Raw genomic sequence first — 19,812 nt, 5'->3', positions numbered from 1 at the left:
GGGGCCAGCAAGTTCTAAATAAACACATGCCCACTGAGAGACATGCAGAGCCCCGCAGTGTCCAAGCTATGCTGAGTCGCCTATCATTGTACAGGGAATCACAGAATCACAGAATCACAGAGTTGGAAGGGGCCATACAGACCTTCTAGTCCAACCCCCTGCCCAATGCAGGATGAGCCTAAAGCATCTCTGACACACGTGTTATTGGAATGTTTCATCTTTCATTTGTATTTGTTTGTTCTATTTCAGATAAAGTACATCTTCAAGGACTTGAAGGGCTGTCATATAGAGGATGGTATGGAGTTATTTTTCATTGCTCCAGAAGGCCGAACCAGAAGCAACGGGCTGAAATTAAATCAAAAGCGTTTTCGGCTAAACATTAGGAAGAACTTCCTGACAGTTAGAGTGGTCCCTCAGTGGAACAGGCTTCCTCAGAAGGTGATGGGCACTCCTTCTTTGGAGGTTTTTAAGCAGAGGCTAGATGGCCATCTGACAGCAATGCTGATTCTGTGAACTCAGATCATGAGAGGGAGGGCAGGAAAGGTTACTTCAGCGCTTAGTTCTCGTGGCCCCTTCTTACATGCCCAGAGTAACGTTGATTGCCACTTTTGGGTCAGGAAGCAATTTTCCGCAGGCCAGTTTGGCTAGGGATCCCAATGGTGTTTTGCCATCTTCTGAGCATGGAGCAGGAGTCACCGCAGGTGTGGGTGGAGGTAGTTATGAATTTCCTGCATTGTGCAGGAAGGGTGGACTAGATGATCTTGGAGGTCGCTTCCAACCCTATGATTCTATAATTCTTAAGCATGGAGGAGATCAAATCATGTATCATGATGAGTAGTGCTGCCATGGGCTAAGATGGTCATGTGATACGTAACAGTACAGGCCACACAGACTGGGGGAATCAATAGCAGCTACTAAAGAAATTGCGGTTGCAGTTGAATGCAAAAAGACTGGCCCAATTTCTTTCATATTCAGCAGATGTTATTGGTATTCACAAAGCAGCCATGCTAAAAGTCACCTTAGTCTTGTCAAAACTATGGCTGTGATAAGTTTTGCAGATAAGTCCAGAGTTTCAGCACCCATTAGGTTGCCACCAATACAGACTGTGCTGACCAGCATATGGAAATCTCTACTATGAATCTGCAGTTGGATGACCATTTACCCATCTAGGATAATAACTGAAGGAAACAAATCAATAACAGTACAAAGAGGAAGGCTGATGCTCCCAGGCGTTAGCTTTAGAATACAAAGATAACATTAACGTTTAATTAGAACAGAAGGAAATCCAGCAGGCTTGGTTTTTGCAGCAGTACAGCAGAACTCCAGGAGACCGTGATGCAGTAGATTTTATTTACGGCATATCCAACCAGAAAGGGATCAAATGCATCCATAAACTCCACTAGTCACAGCAAATATGGAAAAACGTGCCTTATTGCCAGCTGCTATAAATTGAACCTAAAGAATTGCCATGACTACAACAATTAATTTATTACTTGCTTTACGGAGGTAAATATTAAACATCAACACTCAAATGCGGGGAACCTTGCTTTATGTTCTAGAAAGGCTAACTTAATTTTCCTACTTTTTTCAGAAATGTCATTTGCTTCTACGAAACCTCTCGGGCAATTGCTCATGTTGAGCTCCTTCATAAAGGAAGCCATCATTTCCATCCCATCCCTCTAAGCACTACACTCTTGCGATATTAAAAGGGGATAACCTAATCCTGACAAAACACCCAAATGGAGATTTATTATGACTACATTTTCCTCGCCTCCAATGAATGAAAAGATTGCTTTAGAAGGGACATGAATATGCAACAATTCTGCCTATGACTGAACAGCGAATGGCATTAAAAGGTTTTCCCTTTTATTTCTTTTATTGGAAAACTAATTTACTCGACAGATCAAGTTTCCCTTAAGAGCTGTCAAACCAGATCCTCATTCTTCTTGCTATGCGGAATTCTCTGATTCTCTCCGGGTTAATCCACCCCCGTATACACACATACACATATTGCATTAAGCAGCGCAGTATAGCCTATTTGCTGATCAGTTCATAGCTCAAGATCAGCAGGCCACTGGGCCAGACCTGGAGTGTGTGTTCTCCAACATAAGTCTACCTAAGTAGACAGACTGGCGGAAAGGACTACAGCTCATCCCCCTTCCCAAATAAATGGGATGCAAAGCTGAGCATCCCCTATTAGAAAAGGATGGGAGAGTGTCCCTATGGGCAAATCTATTCCCAAACTTACACCATTCCCAGGGCATATATGGCTCCATAAGGAGATAACTGGAACCTTGAATTTCCCCCAGAAAACCACTGGAAGTTAGTGCAAAAGCATGAAAATAGACATCAGACACTTAATCCTACCTCCTCTCACAATTAATAATTTTTCCTCTGCCAATTTAGGATTTTAAAACTTTTTAGTATCATAGCAGCTACATGGATAGTGTTGAAACTTCAAGCTAAAAGCTTGGTAAAGAAATCACATATCTTTTTTAGTATTGGCCAACCACAACATAGATACACATCTTCCTCTATATGTTTTGACCACATTTGTTTTCATTTCAAGTACTAAGTGGAGTGGAAGCAAAAGTAATATTCTCTGGTGTGAAACATTGTTTTAAAATAAAATAAAATAAAATAAAACGTCAAAAGCTGAAGATCTGTTGTAGAAACCATCCTGATCTTCCAGTTCACAGAATGTTTCCAGAAATTGGAATTCATTTTCAAGGAAGGAAAAATGATCTAAATCTAAAACAGGTTTCTGACTTGCATGCTGTAAGCCAAACTTAACCTTGTACTTCTTTGAGAGTGTTGCCTTCCTTCAGCTATCTTATGCACACAGTCAAAAGCCACGGGGGAAAACGGATTACGACATAAACACTAGAAAAGAAAGAAGTGACCGGACTAAGAAAAGAACTGGCTGGGCAGGCTACCAGCTCTGTTTTGCCTTTCAGCAAATGGAGAGCTGTGGGCTTCTAGTATTCATTCACACAACCAAACGGCTGCTTCCTTTATCAGAGAGGGTGTTCAGTTTGGATTCATAACCAGTATCGAGGAAGAATCAGACGGTCCAAAGAAAGATGCTGAAGCTTTCAGTGGGATGTTATGTCAAAAATGTTTTCGAATTCATGTCTCATTTATCCTCTTAACCAGGGCTTTTTCTTTGGGAAAAGAGGTGGTGGAACTCAGTGATGGAACTCAGGACTGCACAATGATGACACTTTGGGTCAGCTGGAACAAGGGGGTTGTTTTTTAAAGTTTAAATCGCCCTTGGTGAAAATGGTCACATGGCCGGTGGCCCCACCCCCTGATCTCCAGACAGAGGGGAGTTTAGATTCCCTGCCCCTGCCCCTGGCAATCTAAACTCCTCTCTGTCTGGAGATCAGGGGGTGGGGCCACCGGCCATGTGACTATTTTCAAGAGGTGCCAGAACTCTGTTCCACCGCGTTCCTGCTGATAAAAAGCCCTGCTCTTAGTAATGATGTAAGGTAGGAAGGTTGAGCTGAGAAATAATTTTCGAGTTAACTTCATCATAGCAAAGCTCAGAACCTCGGGCCTTTTATGCTCCATCCAAACATTATACATGCTAACACCATAATGTATCTCAAACTTTTGATACCATGGTAAAGAGAGCCTCACCTTTCTGTTCCACCCAGACTGCAGGCCCACAAGTCTTGAAGCAAGACTTAAAGAAGACACAAAAGATTTCAGTTAGTATGAGGCCAGCATAATAACTGAACTGGTAAACTGGAGTGACAGGGGAGAAACCAAGTGCTCAGAATAAATATGGATTCTTTTATGATACAGTTTAATTTTTGTGGGGTTTTTTAGGGGATGTCACTAATCGACAGTCCAAGTCTAATAAAACCTCTACCATTTTCTCACAGTGCAGTCTTAAACTATAGCTGTCTAAATTCATTGACATGAAAGGCTTAGAAGGGTTTAACTCTGCCTAGGACTACACTGTGTATCTCTTACCAATACTAGGCTGAGGGTGTGAAACATGTTTTTGAGCCACTTAAAAAGCCGGGGATTTGTCAGTGTTATTCTACCTTGCGTGAAAAAGGTTTCCTTTTTTAGTTCCACCTAAGACAGCAATCCTAAGAAACTTACGCGGAGTAAATCCCATTGTAAAATTTACTTCTGAACAAACGTTGATAAAGCTAGATGCAAGAGAGCTTTTTCTCTTTGCCCTTCTGTAACTAGACCTACAAGAGGTTCCCTGACTATCCAGCTTCATTTTGATTTATGTAATTTAAAGTAATTATCACATTAATTTCTGTGTAACACATCCATTAGAAGTTTTAAATTATTTTAATTAAAACTCAGCTGAACTCTGGCGGTTGTTCCCCATTAACTCCTAACAGATGTCTTAAACGGACTTGTCTGCTAATGAATTTTTTACGCAAATTAGATTAGATGGAAAGTACATATTTTGCCAAAATGAGGCACTTGTGAAACCTGCTTGGAACCTAAGAGGCAGGCTTCACGCACAAGGACAGCTGGCAAACTGTGGACTCATTTTAGTAGCAGATTATGCACTTTTAATCAACAACGGGCTCAAGCCACCGATGCAGGATTTGGAAGTCGCGTTTAAGTACCATAAAGATCAAAGCATTTGGAACTGAGCATCCCTTCAGATTGCTGCCACAGAATTTTATGGGCATATCCGAGTTTAAGCCTGTGGCGTTCTTAATGCTACTGTAAACTCCACGCAAATAGTACAGCATCCAAGATTACTCTGGTTGCCAGGGCTTGCATTTAGGACCAATTCAATAGGTACTTAAAATGTGCATAGAAAAGGCTTTTAGAAACCAGCAGATGCAAGCATTAGAAGATACGATAATGGCTGGAAAATGAAAACAGACAACATCAAATGAGAGGGAGGAAATGTTGAACAATTATGAGCAGAACCACAAGTGACAAAAGGCACAGATTGGACACTTGTCTGCTTCCCTCAAGTTTTGGCGGGAAATGTAGGCAGCTTGGCGGAATGTTGGACAAGTGACAGTTGAAAAGTCCATTGGACAGCAGTCGGAGAGCCAATCTGCGAGACCAGGACGCCTACATTTCCCATCAAAACTTGAGGGAAGCTGACAAGTGTCCAACCTGTGCCTTTTGTCACTTGTGGTTCTGCTCTATGATTATGTATGGACGAAGAAAGTGGCAGAGGGTCCGTCACCAGAAACTGTGATACCAGTGCCTGAAATATGCCTGCCTGCCAATCTCTTGATCAATGCCACAAAAAGTGGAGATTTGCTTGGTGAGAGAACCATCAAAGATCTAACCACACACAGATGGAACGCTCATAGCACGTCAATTACAAAGCTTTCCCACAGAGTCAGTTCTCCCATTCAGCTATGAGCTGTCAAGCACTGAGTAATCAAGGAAGGAGAAATCAAGTGACACATGCGTAAGACTACGGGTTACATGACTTTAAAATAGGCTTTGTTTCTGAAGAGGCAGAATGAATTCTTCAACAGTGCAATTCTATGCACACTTACTTGAACTCAACGGGACTTGCATAGGATTGTACTACATAACTGTTTTCTGTGACTAAGCACTCTATTTTTTTAAAATGTCATTATGTCCTGGGATACCACATCTGCTTGCTCATCCAACCCCAGATCAGTAGCACATTCCACCTCTCTACAATCATTATCAGACACCGTGCCCGTTTCCACACATGTTGAATAATGCACTTTCAATGCACTTTAGTTATCCTTTAGAAGTGGGTTTTTTGTTCCACACATGGAAAAATCAGTTACAAATATTCACTAAAGTGTATTGAAAGTGGATTACTCAATGTGTGTGGAAACGGCCCAGGTTGCCTATTTTTCTTAGAAGAGGCACTTGTTAAAGATGACCAAGGCTTACTACTACATTCACATTATAACATTCATTGATCTATCCACGGCATGTTACATGCTGCACAAAACCCATAAGCACTGCAGTTTTTGTCCAGGAGGCTTACAAACTTACTCTAAAGGGATCAGGGAAAACTGAAGGACTGACAACTGAACACTGGAGTAAAGAAAAAATAAAGAAGAAATATGGAAGTATAAGGCTACCGTGGTTTAGGAGACTGCAGAGGTCTAGAAGTTTAGTCCCAAGCAGATATCTTTATATCATAAGAAGCTGTGATCTCAGATGCTTTGTCATAAAACCCAGTGGCCTAAGTTCTATCAGGTATCCTCAGAGGTCATTTCATAGAAAAAGAGCTGGAGGAACGCATTAGCACAACTTATTAGCATAACTCATTAGCATACACCACACCCTTGACATTACCAGAAGTGTGTCATTAGCATAACTGATTTGCATATACCACACCCCCTGACATCACGTATCCGGGCTCTTTTGGACCCAATCCTGGCCATTCAGAGTCGAAATTGGGCCCAAAATGCCAAAAAAGGGGCTGAAAATGGCCAAAAAGGGACCCAAAGTGGTCAGGATCGGGCCGCTGCTGAGCAGGAGAGTGATCCACCACCCGTCAGAGGCCTGATCCAAGCTGTTGCAGCCCCAATCCAGGCTGAAACGGGCCCAAAATGGCTGAGTCAGGTGGGCGGGGCCACCTGTCATGTGACCTCTTTGGGGAACTGCCAGAACTGCATTCCTGCACGTTCCCCCTCAAAGTGAGCCCTGGGTATCCTTAAGAGTTAGGTGGTAAGCAGATAAACTGCATGCACCGGTAGTGCCAAGATGCTGTACTAGCCTATCTCTCCTTTGCAATTTCTGAATATGAGAGGGGATATGACAGAGAGGACTCTATCACTGTGCCAGAACAAAGAAACCGGACTGTGCTTGTACACAGTCTTTAATGTAACGATCATATTCGTATGGCTAGCTTCACAGCATGTGTATCTACCAAATGTCCAGCCGAAATTAAAACATTTGATTTAGATGGGGCAGATTTATGTATTTAATTTATTTGTACTTCATCCTCAAATCTATTGACTCCCAAGGTGGCTAACAAACACATACGTTACAATAATGCAACTATAAATATTTAAAAATAAGATATTGATATTATGACCACTGCAGAACCAAATGAATTACAACACGCATCCCTTAAAACCCAGTTTAGCAGCATGTTGTTAAAATCCAATAAAAAATTATATCTGCAACAGTTCGGGGAGGGAGAATGAGCAGCAGTATAAAAAATAAGCAGAGTCAATAAAGAGTAAGTGCACCAGATCAGAGAGGAGTGTACGGTAATACGAAACTTTAAAAAAAAAAAGTCTGGGGGTGAAAAGCCAGCCATGCTTCCTTTGGTGCTCGAAACTGACCAGTTATGCTGAAAACTGAATGTCCGTGAGAGAACTTTGAACACTGAATGCCACAACAGAGAAGATCCTTCTCTTTGTAGCCACCTACCTCAGTTCAGAAGGCTGGAGGTACACACAGCAGAGACTTCGGAGACATCGAAGCATGTGCTCCTGATGGAGAAACCTTAGCATGAAATTAGGGCTGCTATTCCTTTCAGTGCCGTGCCAGGAAGAAGTTCTCTTTAACATTGTGGCTGATTCCGCACACGTTGGATAATGCACTTAAAATGCACTTTATCAATCGTTTGAGGTGGATTTTTTGTTCCACACACAAAAAAATCCATTCCAAATGATCTATAAAGAGGATTGGAAGTGCATTATCCAACGTGTGCGGAATCACCATTTGACATGTCATGCTCACATATGTGATTGTGTAGAGAAACAAAATGTCTATTCACATGCATGAACCAGACCTATATCACATGCCAGCAGTGCTTGTTCCTGAGTAGAGACACTGTCCTTGTAAATGCATTCATACCACAAGTATCCAAAAAGAGATGGCAGGCAGGTTCTGTGTGCAGTTTGGGGGGCACTGTCCTTCTCTTCCCATCTCTACATCAGGACACTGCCTACCCAGCATGCTGGGGAAATGTTAGTTTCCAACAAAAAACAAAGCAGCAAGTGAGAAATGACTGCAAGTTGACTACCGTCAAACAACAGCTGCATTATGAAACTGGGGAATGCTGACTGTTGGTTGATCTCTTTGGCTAGTTATTTGACCTTCAAAGCTGGCGCATGGACAAAAAACAAATACTTCTGGGAGGGATACTGGAATAAGGCGACCCAGGACACTAACAACAAATGAATCATTTCCCTCTAGGGAAAAAGGAAAACGAACTAGAAACCATTCCAACAGTAGCAACCGTGTTGCATTAAGTTGCTCAGCTTTCTTTCCTTTCTCTCCTGAGCAAAAACTATTTATAACTTTACCTGCTTCCTCAACAGATTAAGCTTCTCTTTACCTTAGCAATCCTCAAGCCCTTTCTAGGGCAAGAGGAGAAAGATACCTCTTCTCCGACCAAAGATATAGTATTCAACTCTCTTGGGCTTAGCAGTATTATCATTCTTGGCAATGGAGAGAGAGAAAGAAATTTTGCATAGTACAGACTTTGTGAGGTTGTCCATCCTTAAACAAAGGGAAAATCTGATGCCACACTGAAAGTTTCATTTAAGGAAACTAAAGCCTTTTTTTTTTAATAGTGTGTATTATGTGCTGTCAAGTCGTCTCCAACCTATGACAACCCTATGAAGGAAAGATGTCCAAAACATCCTATCATTAACAGACTTGCTCAGATTCTGCAAACTGGAGGACATGGCTTCCTTTATTGAGTCAAGCCATCTCGTTTTAGGATTTCCTCTTTTCCTACTGCCTTCCACTTTTCTTCGTGCTATTGACTTTTCCAGAGAATCTTGTCTTCTCATGATGCGACCAAAGTAAAATAGCCTCAGTTTTGTCATTTTAGCTTCTAGGGAGAATTCAGGCTTGATTTGATCTAGTACCCATTTATTTCTCTTTTTGGACGTTCATGGTATCTGCAAAACTCTCTTCCAGCACTACATTTCAAATGAATCGATTTTATTCCTGTCAACTTTCTTCACCATCCAACTTTCACATCCATACATAGTAATGGGGAATACCATAGTTTGGATTATCTTGATTTTGGTTCCCAGAGAGACAACTTTAAGGATCTTTTCTAGCTCCCTCACAGCTGCTCTTCCGAGTCTCAGTCTTCTGAGAGCCAGTTTGGTGTAGTGGTTAAGAGTGTGGGACTCTAATCTGGAGAACAGGGTTTGATTCCCCACTCCTCCACTTGAAGCCAGCTGCGTGACCTTGAGTCAGTCACAGCTTCTAGGAGCTCTCTCAGACCCACCCACCTCATGGGGTGTTCGCTATGGGCATAATAATAACATACTTTGTAAAACGCTCTGAGTCCTGAAGGGTGGCATATAAATCCAATGTTTACTGTTGTTGTTGCAGTCTCCCTTATGTTTGATGATTGAGCGAAGGAATAGAAAATCTCGAACAATTTCAATTTCCTTATTGTCAACTTTAAAATTGTGCAATTCCTCAGTGGTCATACTTTTGTCTTCTTGGTGTTCAGCTGTAATCTTGCTTTGGCGCTTTCTCCTTTAACCGTCATCAGTCATCATTTCAAGTTTTTTTAATGAGAGAAAAGAATACTTTGAAAAGCACTGAGCAAAAGTATGCTAGAGGCTCAGAAAACAGAATGTGACAGAGGAGTTTAGGTCCTGTCCACTCCATTAGACTCCATGGCGTCTCCTCCTGAACAGTCTAGACTGGAGATTTCTTTGTTGGCAATGTCCTATGGCCATTTGGAGGTTGTTGGGCAAGCTGAGCATACCAACCCACTGCTTCCGGCCTGTTGTGAGTGCACCACTGCTTGAGAGAAGTCACAGCTGTGGCAAAGCCCCGCCTCCACATCCCATTGAATCACCCTGAAATGTCATCCGTCAGCTGTTACAGTGATAGGTCCTTAAAAGGAAGTTCCTCCAGCATATCCTTTCTTCTGCTTCACAACCCCAGATGGGATTGCCTGCCCAGACACCAAAAACCCTTCCAGCTGACAAAGGAAAGCGTTTCTGTGCTCAACTCAGCCTCTTCATGAACTCCTTGACTGTGTTCAGACCACACAAAAATACTGTTGTTTATTTTCTTAGCTACAGTTCAGTATTTCAAACCAAGATGGTTTGAAATCTCTGTTGGAAAGCACAAGAATAGATCATAGTTTGACATTTCGTCTCATTATTTTGGATATGCAGTATCATTATTTACTCATTCGCTTTAATTGGGGTCTATGTGACCCGAATGTCCTTTAAGTGAAACCTTCAAATAAAAAACATGGCAGAATTTCAAGCACATCAGAACAACTGGTGCTCTTATAATAAGGGAATATATGAAGTATGACAGTTCACATTTTTCAGTTTATCTTTGAGGTCATCCACCTATCACATTTTTTTAAAAAAAGTTTTTAATTGACAAAGCCAAATTTGAATTCTGATATGTTGCCATTAGAGGAGGGCATGAACTGAAAAAAACCAAACTACATGGTTCGTGGTTCATTGAATTTCACGAACCACAACGAACTTTGCCTGTTTTGCAAACCAGTTCATTCGGTTCATGAAAATGTCACTTCTGGGGGTGTTCCCAGCGTGTTCCCAAGCTCAGCGGAAGTCCCTCCTCCTCCATTGCCTAGGAAACAGATTGATCAGCACCAGGCTGTCTGCAGTGACGAACTGAAAAATGAACCAAACTAACTGGCCTAAAGTTCATCACAGTTCATGGGAAATGCACTCTGATGAACTGCCCACTTCGTGAACCACGAACTGGTCCAGTTCATGATGAACTTTGGTTCATATTTTGGTTCGTGCCCATCTCTAGTTGCCATATTTCAAAGCTGTGTAAAATTTCATTTTGTCTTATATGTGTGATGCTTATACATGGCACATGTATAAGGCATTTTGTCGTATACATGGTTTAGGTTGCTTCTCAGCCTAAACCATCTAGAACATGTTCAACCGGTGCTGGATGTCACCATGGAGTCGCTGTTATAAATTCCTAATCTGCCTTCTCTGATTTAGCTCCGTAACAGTCCCTGTCATGGTCGGAAAGCGGGGGTTCCCTCCTCACTCTTGAGCACTGATTCCTGCTAGTAGCGTGCCACCACTCAAACTAAACAGGCTTGACCATTCACCAGCTGTTTGGGAGCTGGAGAGCCTCTGAGTACATACAGAGTAATAGCAATGGCTGGAGCAGAAGGCCAGTGAGTAAGGACACATTGGCACTGTTTAACTTAACTGAAGAAAGATATTTATTGAACTACAGGAAATATAAAATATAGAGAGCACACTGTATATAGTAAGTTGTTCTGGTAGAAAAGAAAGAACAGAAAATTGCTGAACTCTAACTACCATGTTGAAAGTTACCAAGTAGTTCTTGAGACATCCCTTGCTGGGATGGATGTTCCATGCTGGGGGAAGAGAAAATCAAGCCCATCCTTTCGGACCCTCCATTCTCCATTCTCTTTCTGAGCCACTGAAGCACATACACAAAAGGTTGCTGAGCCCCTTTTATACGCTCCTCCTCCATGGCTAAACTGGCCGCTGGTCACGTAAGCACACACAGGCCACAAAGTCAATTTTATGATGGTACCAAAAGGCTACATACCATTATTTATTCCAAGAACGTCAGTCACTCATACATCTCAGGAGAGGTATCAGGTTGAGCCAATGGTGTTTTAATTGCCCTACCCTCACTCGTTCTTGCTTTTTCCCCAGGCTGGATTTGAAAAGGTGAATTACAAGCCAATTTGATATTAAAAGGTCTATGTTCCAATCCATGACAGTCCCTAAACTGGTCAGTCCCAAAAGAGGCAACCCCACCTTCCTTATAAAGCCAAATGCTTTCCGATTGGACAAACACTATTAAGTTAGTAGCTATCCTCAATGTCTGCATCAGGTCAGCATCTACTAGAGATAGAACCTCCAAGAAGTTACACACAAGGCACGGAGAACTGCTGAACTGGATCAAATCCAATCCCTCTCTTCCTCTGTCTCACCCTGTGTCCCCTTCCTTTGTACTTACCAAGGGTTTGGTTTCGTCCTCATCTTTGAAATAATAGAGCTGCTCCCCCTTGAGAACAAACCAGCGTGTGTGCCAAGTCTTGACAAAGCCTCCTTGCTTCCTCAGCCACCCACACTTACGGGCAACATGCCGTCCTTGGCTCAGCTGGGGAACCTCCGCAGAGCCATTGTGGTCTTCCATAACGAGGCCAGCAGACTCTCCTGGTTTGAGAACAAGAAAGGGAGAGGGAGGTATAGATTAGTTCATCATCCAAACAGCAGCTCATCAAATTTCATTGGAACAGAAACATAAACAACGATTTGGCCGACTCAGCTGTGCATTTTAATCTTCTGCGTGCCGTTCAGTCACGACATGAAAATACGGGCCAGCTAACAGTTTGTTTTCGCTTGCCCAGGTGTTGGGGGTGTTATGTCATGGGAAATCTTCCAAAAATTAGTAAAGTTGGATGAAATGAGTCACAGCCTGGACACCTGTCAGAGCACTAACAACAATGGCTGAAGATGTCAACTCAGTCTGACTTCACTGCCTTAAAATTGGTTGTGAGAATTGTTCCTAGCTGCCTTGGGAAATGCAAGGCCTGTAGGAAGGGTAAGCAATTCATTTTTTAAAAAATGTCTGACTAAGGCACATTTCTGATTGGGGGGAAATGGTGTGTGCATGCTCTCCTCAAATACATCATAAAATAGAAGTAGAGTTGCCAGGTCCCCTTAGCCTCCAGTGGGAGACAGGAAACCTGGCATTCACCTTTTTAGTTGTCTTCGCATGCACATGATGACATCACTTCTGGTGACATCATCACACAGGCCTCATGCTGCCCCTGGGAGCACTGCCGCACAGAGGGCCGATTTCGGCCTCCAACAGGCCCAATGTGGCCCACTGCGGAGCATGGGAGTACTGCTGGGAGGACCCTGGAAAGCTCCTGCGCTTCACAGCAGCCCAATTTAGGCCACAAATGGGCCTGATTCAGCCCATTTGGGGCCCAAATCGGCCCACCATGGAGCTTGGGAGTGTGGTTGCGCTGCCTGGGAATGCACCTCGGGAGGCATATCTTCCTGCCTTTTCCCTCACCGGCCAGATAAGTGGGAGTAGTAGTGGAGGTTGGGAGCAGGGATCCTCAGCCCCCAGTGGGGGACTGGCAACCCTAAATAGAAGGCTGCCATTATTTAGCACCTGCCCTAATGAAAATTTCTTACTTGAACATTAATTTTATTTCTCAGCAATTGTAACCAAAAGTGCCACCTGTGGTCCTCTCTAAAGCCAGCTTTGCATCTCTGACAACAGGGTCACCACACAATTGTTTCATGTTTATATAAAGGGCCAGTCAGTTCTAAGTGTGCCTATATTTAAGTAAATTAACACAACCCAATAAGCAACAGGCATCACTCTTTGCTTCTCCCAGATGGTAGGGACAACTCCATTCACGATGATTCTGAAATCCCAAATGAAATAAAGCTGAATACATGCCTGGAATGACTTTGGCAGACAGAACAGTTGCAGGCCTTCTGCAATACTGTACTGCAAAACACTGAAGTAGGGAGGAGGAACTAGCAAAGACTTCAAGGATTTCCTGGACAGAGGGGTGGGAGAGTTAGGAACCCACAAGAATTTTCAGAACCCACCAATTTTCTGCAGAAACCCTGAGAGAACAGGACTGGAAGCCTATACAGAGCAGGTTGCTCCATAATAGATTCCTATCCATGGCCGTTTCCGCACAGCCCATTATTCCCGCCTTTCTCCCACTTTAGGTCTGAGTTTTGCTGAGTCGCTCCAAAAACTCATCCTCCACACGCAGTCCCCCAAAGTGATTACCTTTCACATGACAACCTCCAAACAGTCCAAAACAAAAGCAGTTTTGGAGGGGAGGTCGTGCACTTCTGTCATCATAGCCTAAAAGCACCAGCCCCCCTTTTAAATGTTTTTTTTACTTTGCTCATGTGCAATTGCATGCAGCTCCTGTTGCAAGCTGTCTTCCGCAGCTGAACGGAAATATGAAGAAGGAAGGAAAAGAGCATAGAGACAGAGACTGAGAGGAGTAGGAGGTGTTTCCAGAAGCGCTTTAACTGTTCCTATGCCAGTAAATGCAAAAAACCCGCACCGTAAACCCGCAACAAAAGAAAGCAGCAGAGCAACTGCGGCCCCAGTAAAGATGGAGAAAACGCAGTAACAAAACAATATGTATACATTTGGCAAACGATAACGTGTGGATGCTTGGGGAGAAGCCACCATAGTTCCGAGGGTGAACCATACCTCTAAGGACATGTGGAAATGACCCGTGTCAAGAAGGGTGTTCACAAGGAATGGGGAGTGAACAGCAAACTTCAGCAACTTTTTTGGTCCTGGAAACCTTTAATCACGAGAAGCTGAGCTAAACCAAGGGTTTGAAGGTGGAAATGAAACATACAACATTTCGCGTGAAATGCATTCAAGTCTGTGAAGGATTTCTTTTCAAATCCAATGTCTCTCTAGTCGTGGCATGGCTGCTTTTGCGTGTGCAACCAATGGTTATCCAAACATTCATAAAGGACAAATTACTCCTTGGTGCTTCAGATGCTGAACTAACAATTGATTTTATTTCGATTTCATTTATTATGAACTAAAGAGAAGTCGAGCTGAAGAGTAGTACTGAAAACACTGAGTGGCTGCTGAACACTCCCCGAAACAGCAGAAGGCAAGCTGCATGCCGGTTTCAATGGCACACTTTCCCCCTTTCAGAATATGTTCTCAATTTTCTCCCAGTCGCTTTGCCCATACAAAAGCTAGGGCTGCTGCAACATGAGAGGGAAGCATGTTGTTTGGCAATCAGAAGTCCTTACTTTTTGCAAGTATAAGTGGATGCCCTTAACTTTTAACGATCCACAGCTGCAACAGACAGATCTCCACGCTCTAATTTACAGCAGGTTTGATGACTCCTGTTGATTCCAGAATGGGGATAAATAGGGAGGAAGCTTTTCCACATTGCTGCCTAATTTCTAATGGGAATGAGCTATGGGCCACCCAAGTGCTATAACTGAGAGCCAAGCTACAAGTGACGCCTGACACAGGTTGGACACTTGTCAGCTTCCCTCAAGCTTTGATGGGAAATGTAGGCGTCCTGGTCTTGCAGCTGTAATGGAGAGCCAAGCTGTAAAACCAGGACGCCTACATTTCCCATCAAAACTTGAGGTAAACTGACAAGTGTTCAACCTGTGTAAGGCGTCACTTGTAGCTTGGCTCTGAGTATCTGGCTCTTAGAGACCACTCTTAAGTATAGAACATTAATAGAGTTTGATAGGATTTACTCTCAAATTATGGAGTTACCCACCCACCCTCATTTCCCATATTGTTGCCACTGGTGCTTCAGCCCAAGAAGTCATGCTGCTTTATGACTGTGAGTATTCAAAATATGACTACTACTGCCAAGCCATTTCTTACGCATGCATGCAAACATGTGACACATTCTTTCTTTCTTTCTTCTATTTATGTTATTTACAGTCTGCCTTTCTCATTGGGACTCAAGACAGATTGCACAACGTGAGTCAAAAACCTTCATCCCTGTTCTTTAATTTCAGGTAAAATCAGGCCAGGTGAAAAAGGGGGCTGGGATGGCTTTAACCAAACAGTTCTAAGTAGAGCCATAAAAAAAGTTCAAATCCAGCCAGTTTACAGAATAAAATGTTCAAAATCAAGTTCTGGCATCCTCACCCAGAACTGTATCTCCAGTCATCTTTGACCTGAACATAAATAGATTAAGATACCGCAAAAATAATATATACCCTAATTTGTGAATGGTGCTGTGTGTGTGTCAGCCATCCCATCATTATTTACTGGAGCAGTGCTGACTGCGTATAATAGCCAAGGCCCCCTGATGTTGTCTCCCAGCCTCCTATCCAAACCAACACTGCCCCATGGAATGGAAAGTGAGTAGCCCTTCTATAGCAGCATCACAGCTCTTATACGCTTTACTCAAAATGACTTTGGGGGGATGTAAATATTGGTCTTCAGCTGGCAAGATGAGACTTGTTAATTACTGCAACCTATGGAAGCCCCCCCCCCCATCATTTCCTTTCCTGCTGCTCCTCAATGGGTTGTGGGGCGGGGAGAGGCGCTCTTTGGCATTTTGGGTGACTTCTAAAGCACTGTCCCAAAGCAATGATGTCTCTTCTGGTTTTACAGGAAGTGACATTGCATGCCTGACACAGCGCAGAAGAGCTTGTCCCTGCCCCTCAGATTCTCCTGTTATGGTGCCAGAATGACCGGCAACCCAATATCAATTGAGCTTCCTTTTTTTCCTCCAAGGGCAATTGTCTTAGAAGGGGAAAGTAACCAGGAAGAGAAGGAGAAAACAGAAGAATGGATGTGTATGTGGGGGTATGTGTGGAATCTGCTAAAGTTGGCCTCACATTTCAGACTGGGCTAAAGGTGCATCCAGAGATTGTAAATTCTAAGCAGAATTCTAGCAAAAATCAGATGCAGTCATGTCTGGTGTAAAAATATTGGTGTAAAATCTTGTCCAAAAGACAGACTAGCCTGATTCACGTTATACTGAATGCACTACATCCTGCATGTACATGCATACATCTGTCTGTAAAAAAGACCAGGATAAATTAGGGGTCCATTTAAATTACATGTTAAGCTGTATATTCATTGAATGTTACGTAAAACTTATTCTACTCAGGTATAAAGAAAAATCATGCATACACAATACAAAGATTGTACGTTTGTTCACTGCCACTTGCAAACCTCTGTGCATGGGCACGTATTTTGCCAAACACACACTTAGTGTCCCTTTCTCTTTTCCTTCAGTCCACAGCTCCAAACTCATCCTCTCTGTGAAACTGTTGGCTTAACCTTTTAGTTCTTGCTCCAGCTGTAATGAAGTCTAAATATATGTAAGTTCATTTACCCACCTTCATTTGTACTGTCCTGGCCTCTCCTGTTCCCTCCCTCTCTCTCCACTGTTTTTTGACCTGTGCCACTTGCTCCTAGTTTCTCCTCCCACTGCTGCCTCCTTCCATCCCATCAAAACTTAGACTGTAACAACCACCACCGCCACTGCCACCGCCACCACCCAAGGTCACCCAGCTGGCTTCAAGCGGAGGAGTGGGGAATCAAACCTGGTTCTCCAGATTAGAGTCCTGCTGCTCTTAACTAGAGATGGGCACGATCCAAAAAAAAATTAACGATCTAGCTGATCGTGGATCGGCGCCGGCGATGATCCCGAATTAATGATCCACACCGATCATCTCCCGTTCCCGAGCCATGGATCGTGGATTGTGTAGGCCAAAGCGGGGCGCGCTGGTATTATGTGGGAAGGTGGGTGGTGGCAGTGGCTGCCAGGCCTGGTGGGCATGGGGAGGCAGCGACGAGCCGCCTCCCCTCGGGGGGCAGGGGGCCTGGCCGCTCGTCTGTGTTTGGACGTCAGAGCTGCCTATCAGGGTTTGCAGGAATGAGATAGGAGTGCCCATGGCTACAGAACACCCCCTCCCCCCTCCCTCCCCTGGGTGTCTTCTCCCAACTTGTGACTGCTTTGCTGCTCCGTGGTTGGAAGGAAGCCCTGCTGATCAAGGAAAGCTGGGCTTCTATTTGGGTTTTCAGGGCGACAGAAGGAGGGCAAACAGAGCTCAGGCTTTCCCCTGGCTCCGTTGCCAGGGGAATAGATTGCTGGCGCCTGAGTGTCTGGATCCCCGATCCGAGCCCGAATGCAATGATCCAGGCCTCTCCCAATTGCTGGATCATTGGCCATGGATGATCACGATCCGCCAGGTCACGATCGCGTGATCGCCATTATCGTGGTTTTTTTTTCTATCATAATGCGGATCGTGCCCATCTCTACTCTTAACCACTACACCAAACTGTAAGATTCCCAAGGACCTGTCTTTTGCTTTTGTTTCTTTAGAGTACTAGTCTTTTTCATGAGCACACTGCAGGGGGTGGGGGGATCACAGAAGCAAGTTCAGAGCTTAATTTATATGTAGCTATTGGAATGTATAGGCAGCCCACATGTCGTACACACATAAGTGCATACAACTCTCTCCATATAATCATGGATCCTTCTTTTTAAGGGCTTCCCATTATACACATTGTGCCTTACATGTGTGCATTATTATGTGTGTAGGCTCGCTATTCCACAGAGCATAGAAAGGTCAGCATCTTGCTCTCCACACCCTCCCAATCCTGCCCGTTCATTCTAACAAAGGAATGGTATGATGTAAACAGTGAAGAAGTTTAGCAGACCTGGAGGTAACACAAAATATTTTTGTTCTGATAGCTGCTGAGAAACAAATCATACCCTATCAAAAGTCATCCCTACCAAAATAGTAAAGAGTCCAGTAGCACCTTTAAGACTAACCAACTTTACTGTAGCATAAGCTTTTGAGAGCCACAGCTCTCTTCATCAGATGCATCTGTGGCTCTGGCTCTCGAAAGCTTATACTATAATAAAGTTGGTTAGTCTTAAAGGTGCTACTGGACTTTTACTATTTTGCTACTACAGACTAACATGGCTAACTCCTCTGGATCCCTACCAAAGGCCACCCCCTCCTTCCCCTCCCTAATCTAATACAGTAACTTTAACTGGAACTGTAATTTAACAGGAGTCTCAAAGGATAGGCAAAGACAACCATTCTTCAGTTCTGCAAGGCTTATAGCTTCTGGGGAGGGAAAGAAGTAAATTAGATAGTTGTTGCCTACATTAAGTGCCAAATCGGAGTCGTCCAGATGATGAGCATTGCCCATGGCAAAGTAGCACTCCTGGGAACAATGTGGAAGTAATGAAAGCTTTAATTATCAAACATGGCAATAGACTTTCCAGACATCCTACACTCAACAATCCTGATCGCAGAGTAAGTCTGACGGGCATGCTGAAGTGTGGGCATCAACCACACAGACATCGGCAGCTCAGCAGACCAGCAACTCCTAAAAAAGTAATTCATGCCGTGTGTTTGTGTGTCTGGAAGGCAGCTGTGCTCTCGTGATAAAGGACTGTGCCATAAGGAGGCAGAAGATCCACCCCAAGGACCTATATAGAGGACTAGACGCACTGGTTCTGGACACCCAATCCTAGCAGCACATGCACCCTGAGAGTACTGTAACCTATACTGGTTCCCACAGAGCTGATGCAGACCACCATATAAATAGCGTGAGGAGAGATGACAACTAGGGTTCCAGTTGCTTGCCTGTAGTGGGCAAACTCCCAGGGATTTGCCCCATTGCCTGCCAATCGCTGGTGATCAGCAGGAGGTGGCAAGCCCATTGGAGACAGTCCTATATGAAGAGCTTCATGTGACAGACACAAGGTAAGTGCAGGTCTCCCCCTCCCACCAGGAGGGTGTAGGGACCTGGCAACCCTAACATTAAGGTGACACAGGGCTGCTGTTGCAAGCAGTATAACTGTGTCAAATTCTCTCACGTTTATTAAATGTGGAATATCATTCACTCGGTGCCACGATATCATCTATGTGTGAATTCTCCTATCTGACATAATTGATTGCTACTGGCAGAGGCAAAGAAATGCACCTTGTGATGATGTCACTATGCAAGGGAATCAGATATGTTAACAGGGGAGTACAAACAAAGGGATGCCATTTGCAGTAGCAGATGTGGAACGAAATCTATTTATCATTTTATTTATGTCTAAAATTTATGTCCTGCCTTTCTGCCCGGTCAGGGCCACCAAGGCCGGTAAAAAGATTGTAAAACCATGAAAAGCAAAGCTGCCATACATAAATACATGCCCCCCCCCCACACACACACACAAGCAATTAAAACATAGGACAGGATAATCATTGGGATCACTGAGGGAAACTCAAACAAAGCAAAGTCTTCACATGCTGGGTGGTTCTGGAAACATGCAACAAAATCTTGAGTATGACTACAATGGTAGAGACTGTCGTGAAGTCATGT

General features: G+C 43.7%; 1 protein-coding gene across 2 annotated transcripts in view; it reads right to left on the bottom strand.

Annotated features, from left to right (window-relative positions):
• ARHGAP24 (Rho GTPase activating protein 24) overlaps positions 1–19,812 on the bottom strand; it is a 426,579-nt gene that overhangs the window by 302,876 nt on the left and 103,891 nt on the right. For both annotated transcript variants that reach the window (XM_054989835.1, XM_054989836.1), the window contains exon 2: positions 11,932–12,131. In XM_054989835.1, the coding sequence (XP_054845810.1) occupies positions 11,932–12,111 (180 nt within the window). In that variant the 5' untranslated portion in view covers positions 12,112–12,131. The remainder of the gene's footprint in view (positions 1–11,931; positions 12,132–19,812) is intronic.

The sequence above is a fragment of the Eublepharis macularius genome, chromosome 10, assembly GCF_028583425.1.
Source record: "Eublepharis macularius isolate TG4126 chromosome 10, MPM_Emac_v1.0, whole genome shotgun sequence".
NCBI lineage: Eukaryota > Metazoa > Chordata > Lepidosauria > Squamata > Eublepharidae > Eublepharis > Eublepharis macularius.
This window is presented reverse-complemented; position numbering and strand designations above follow the sequence as displayed.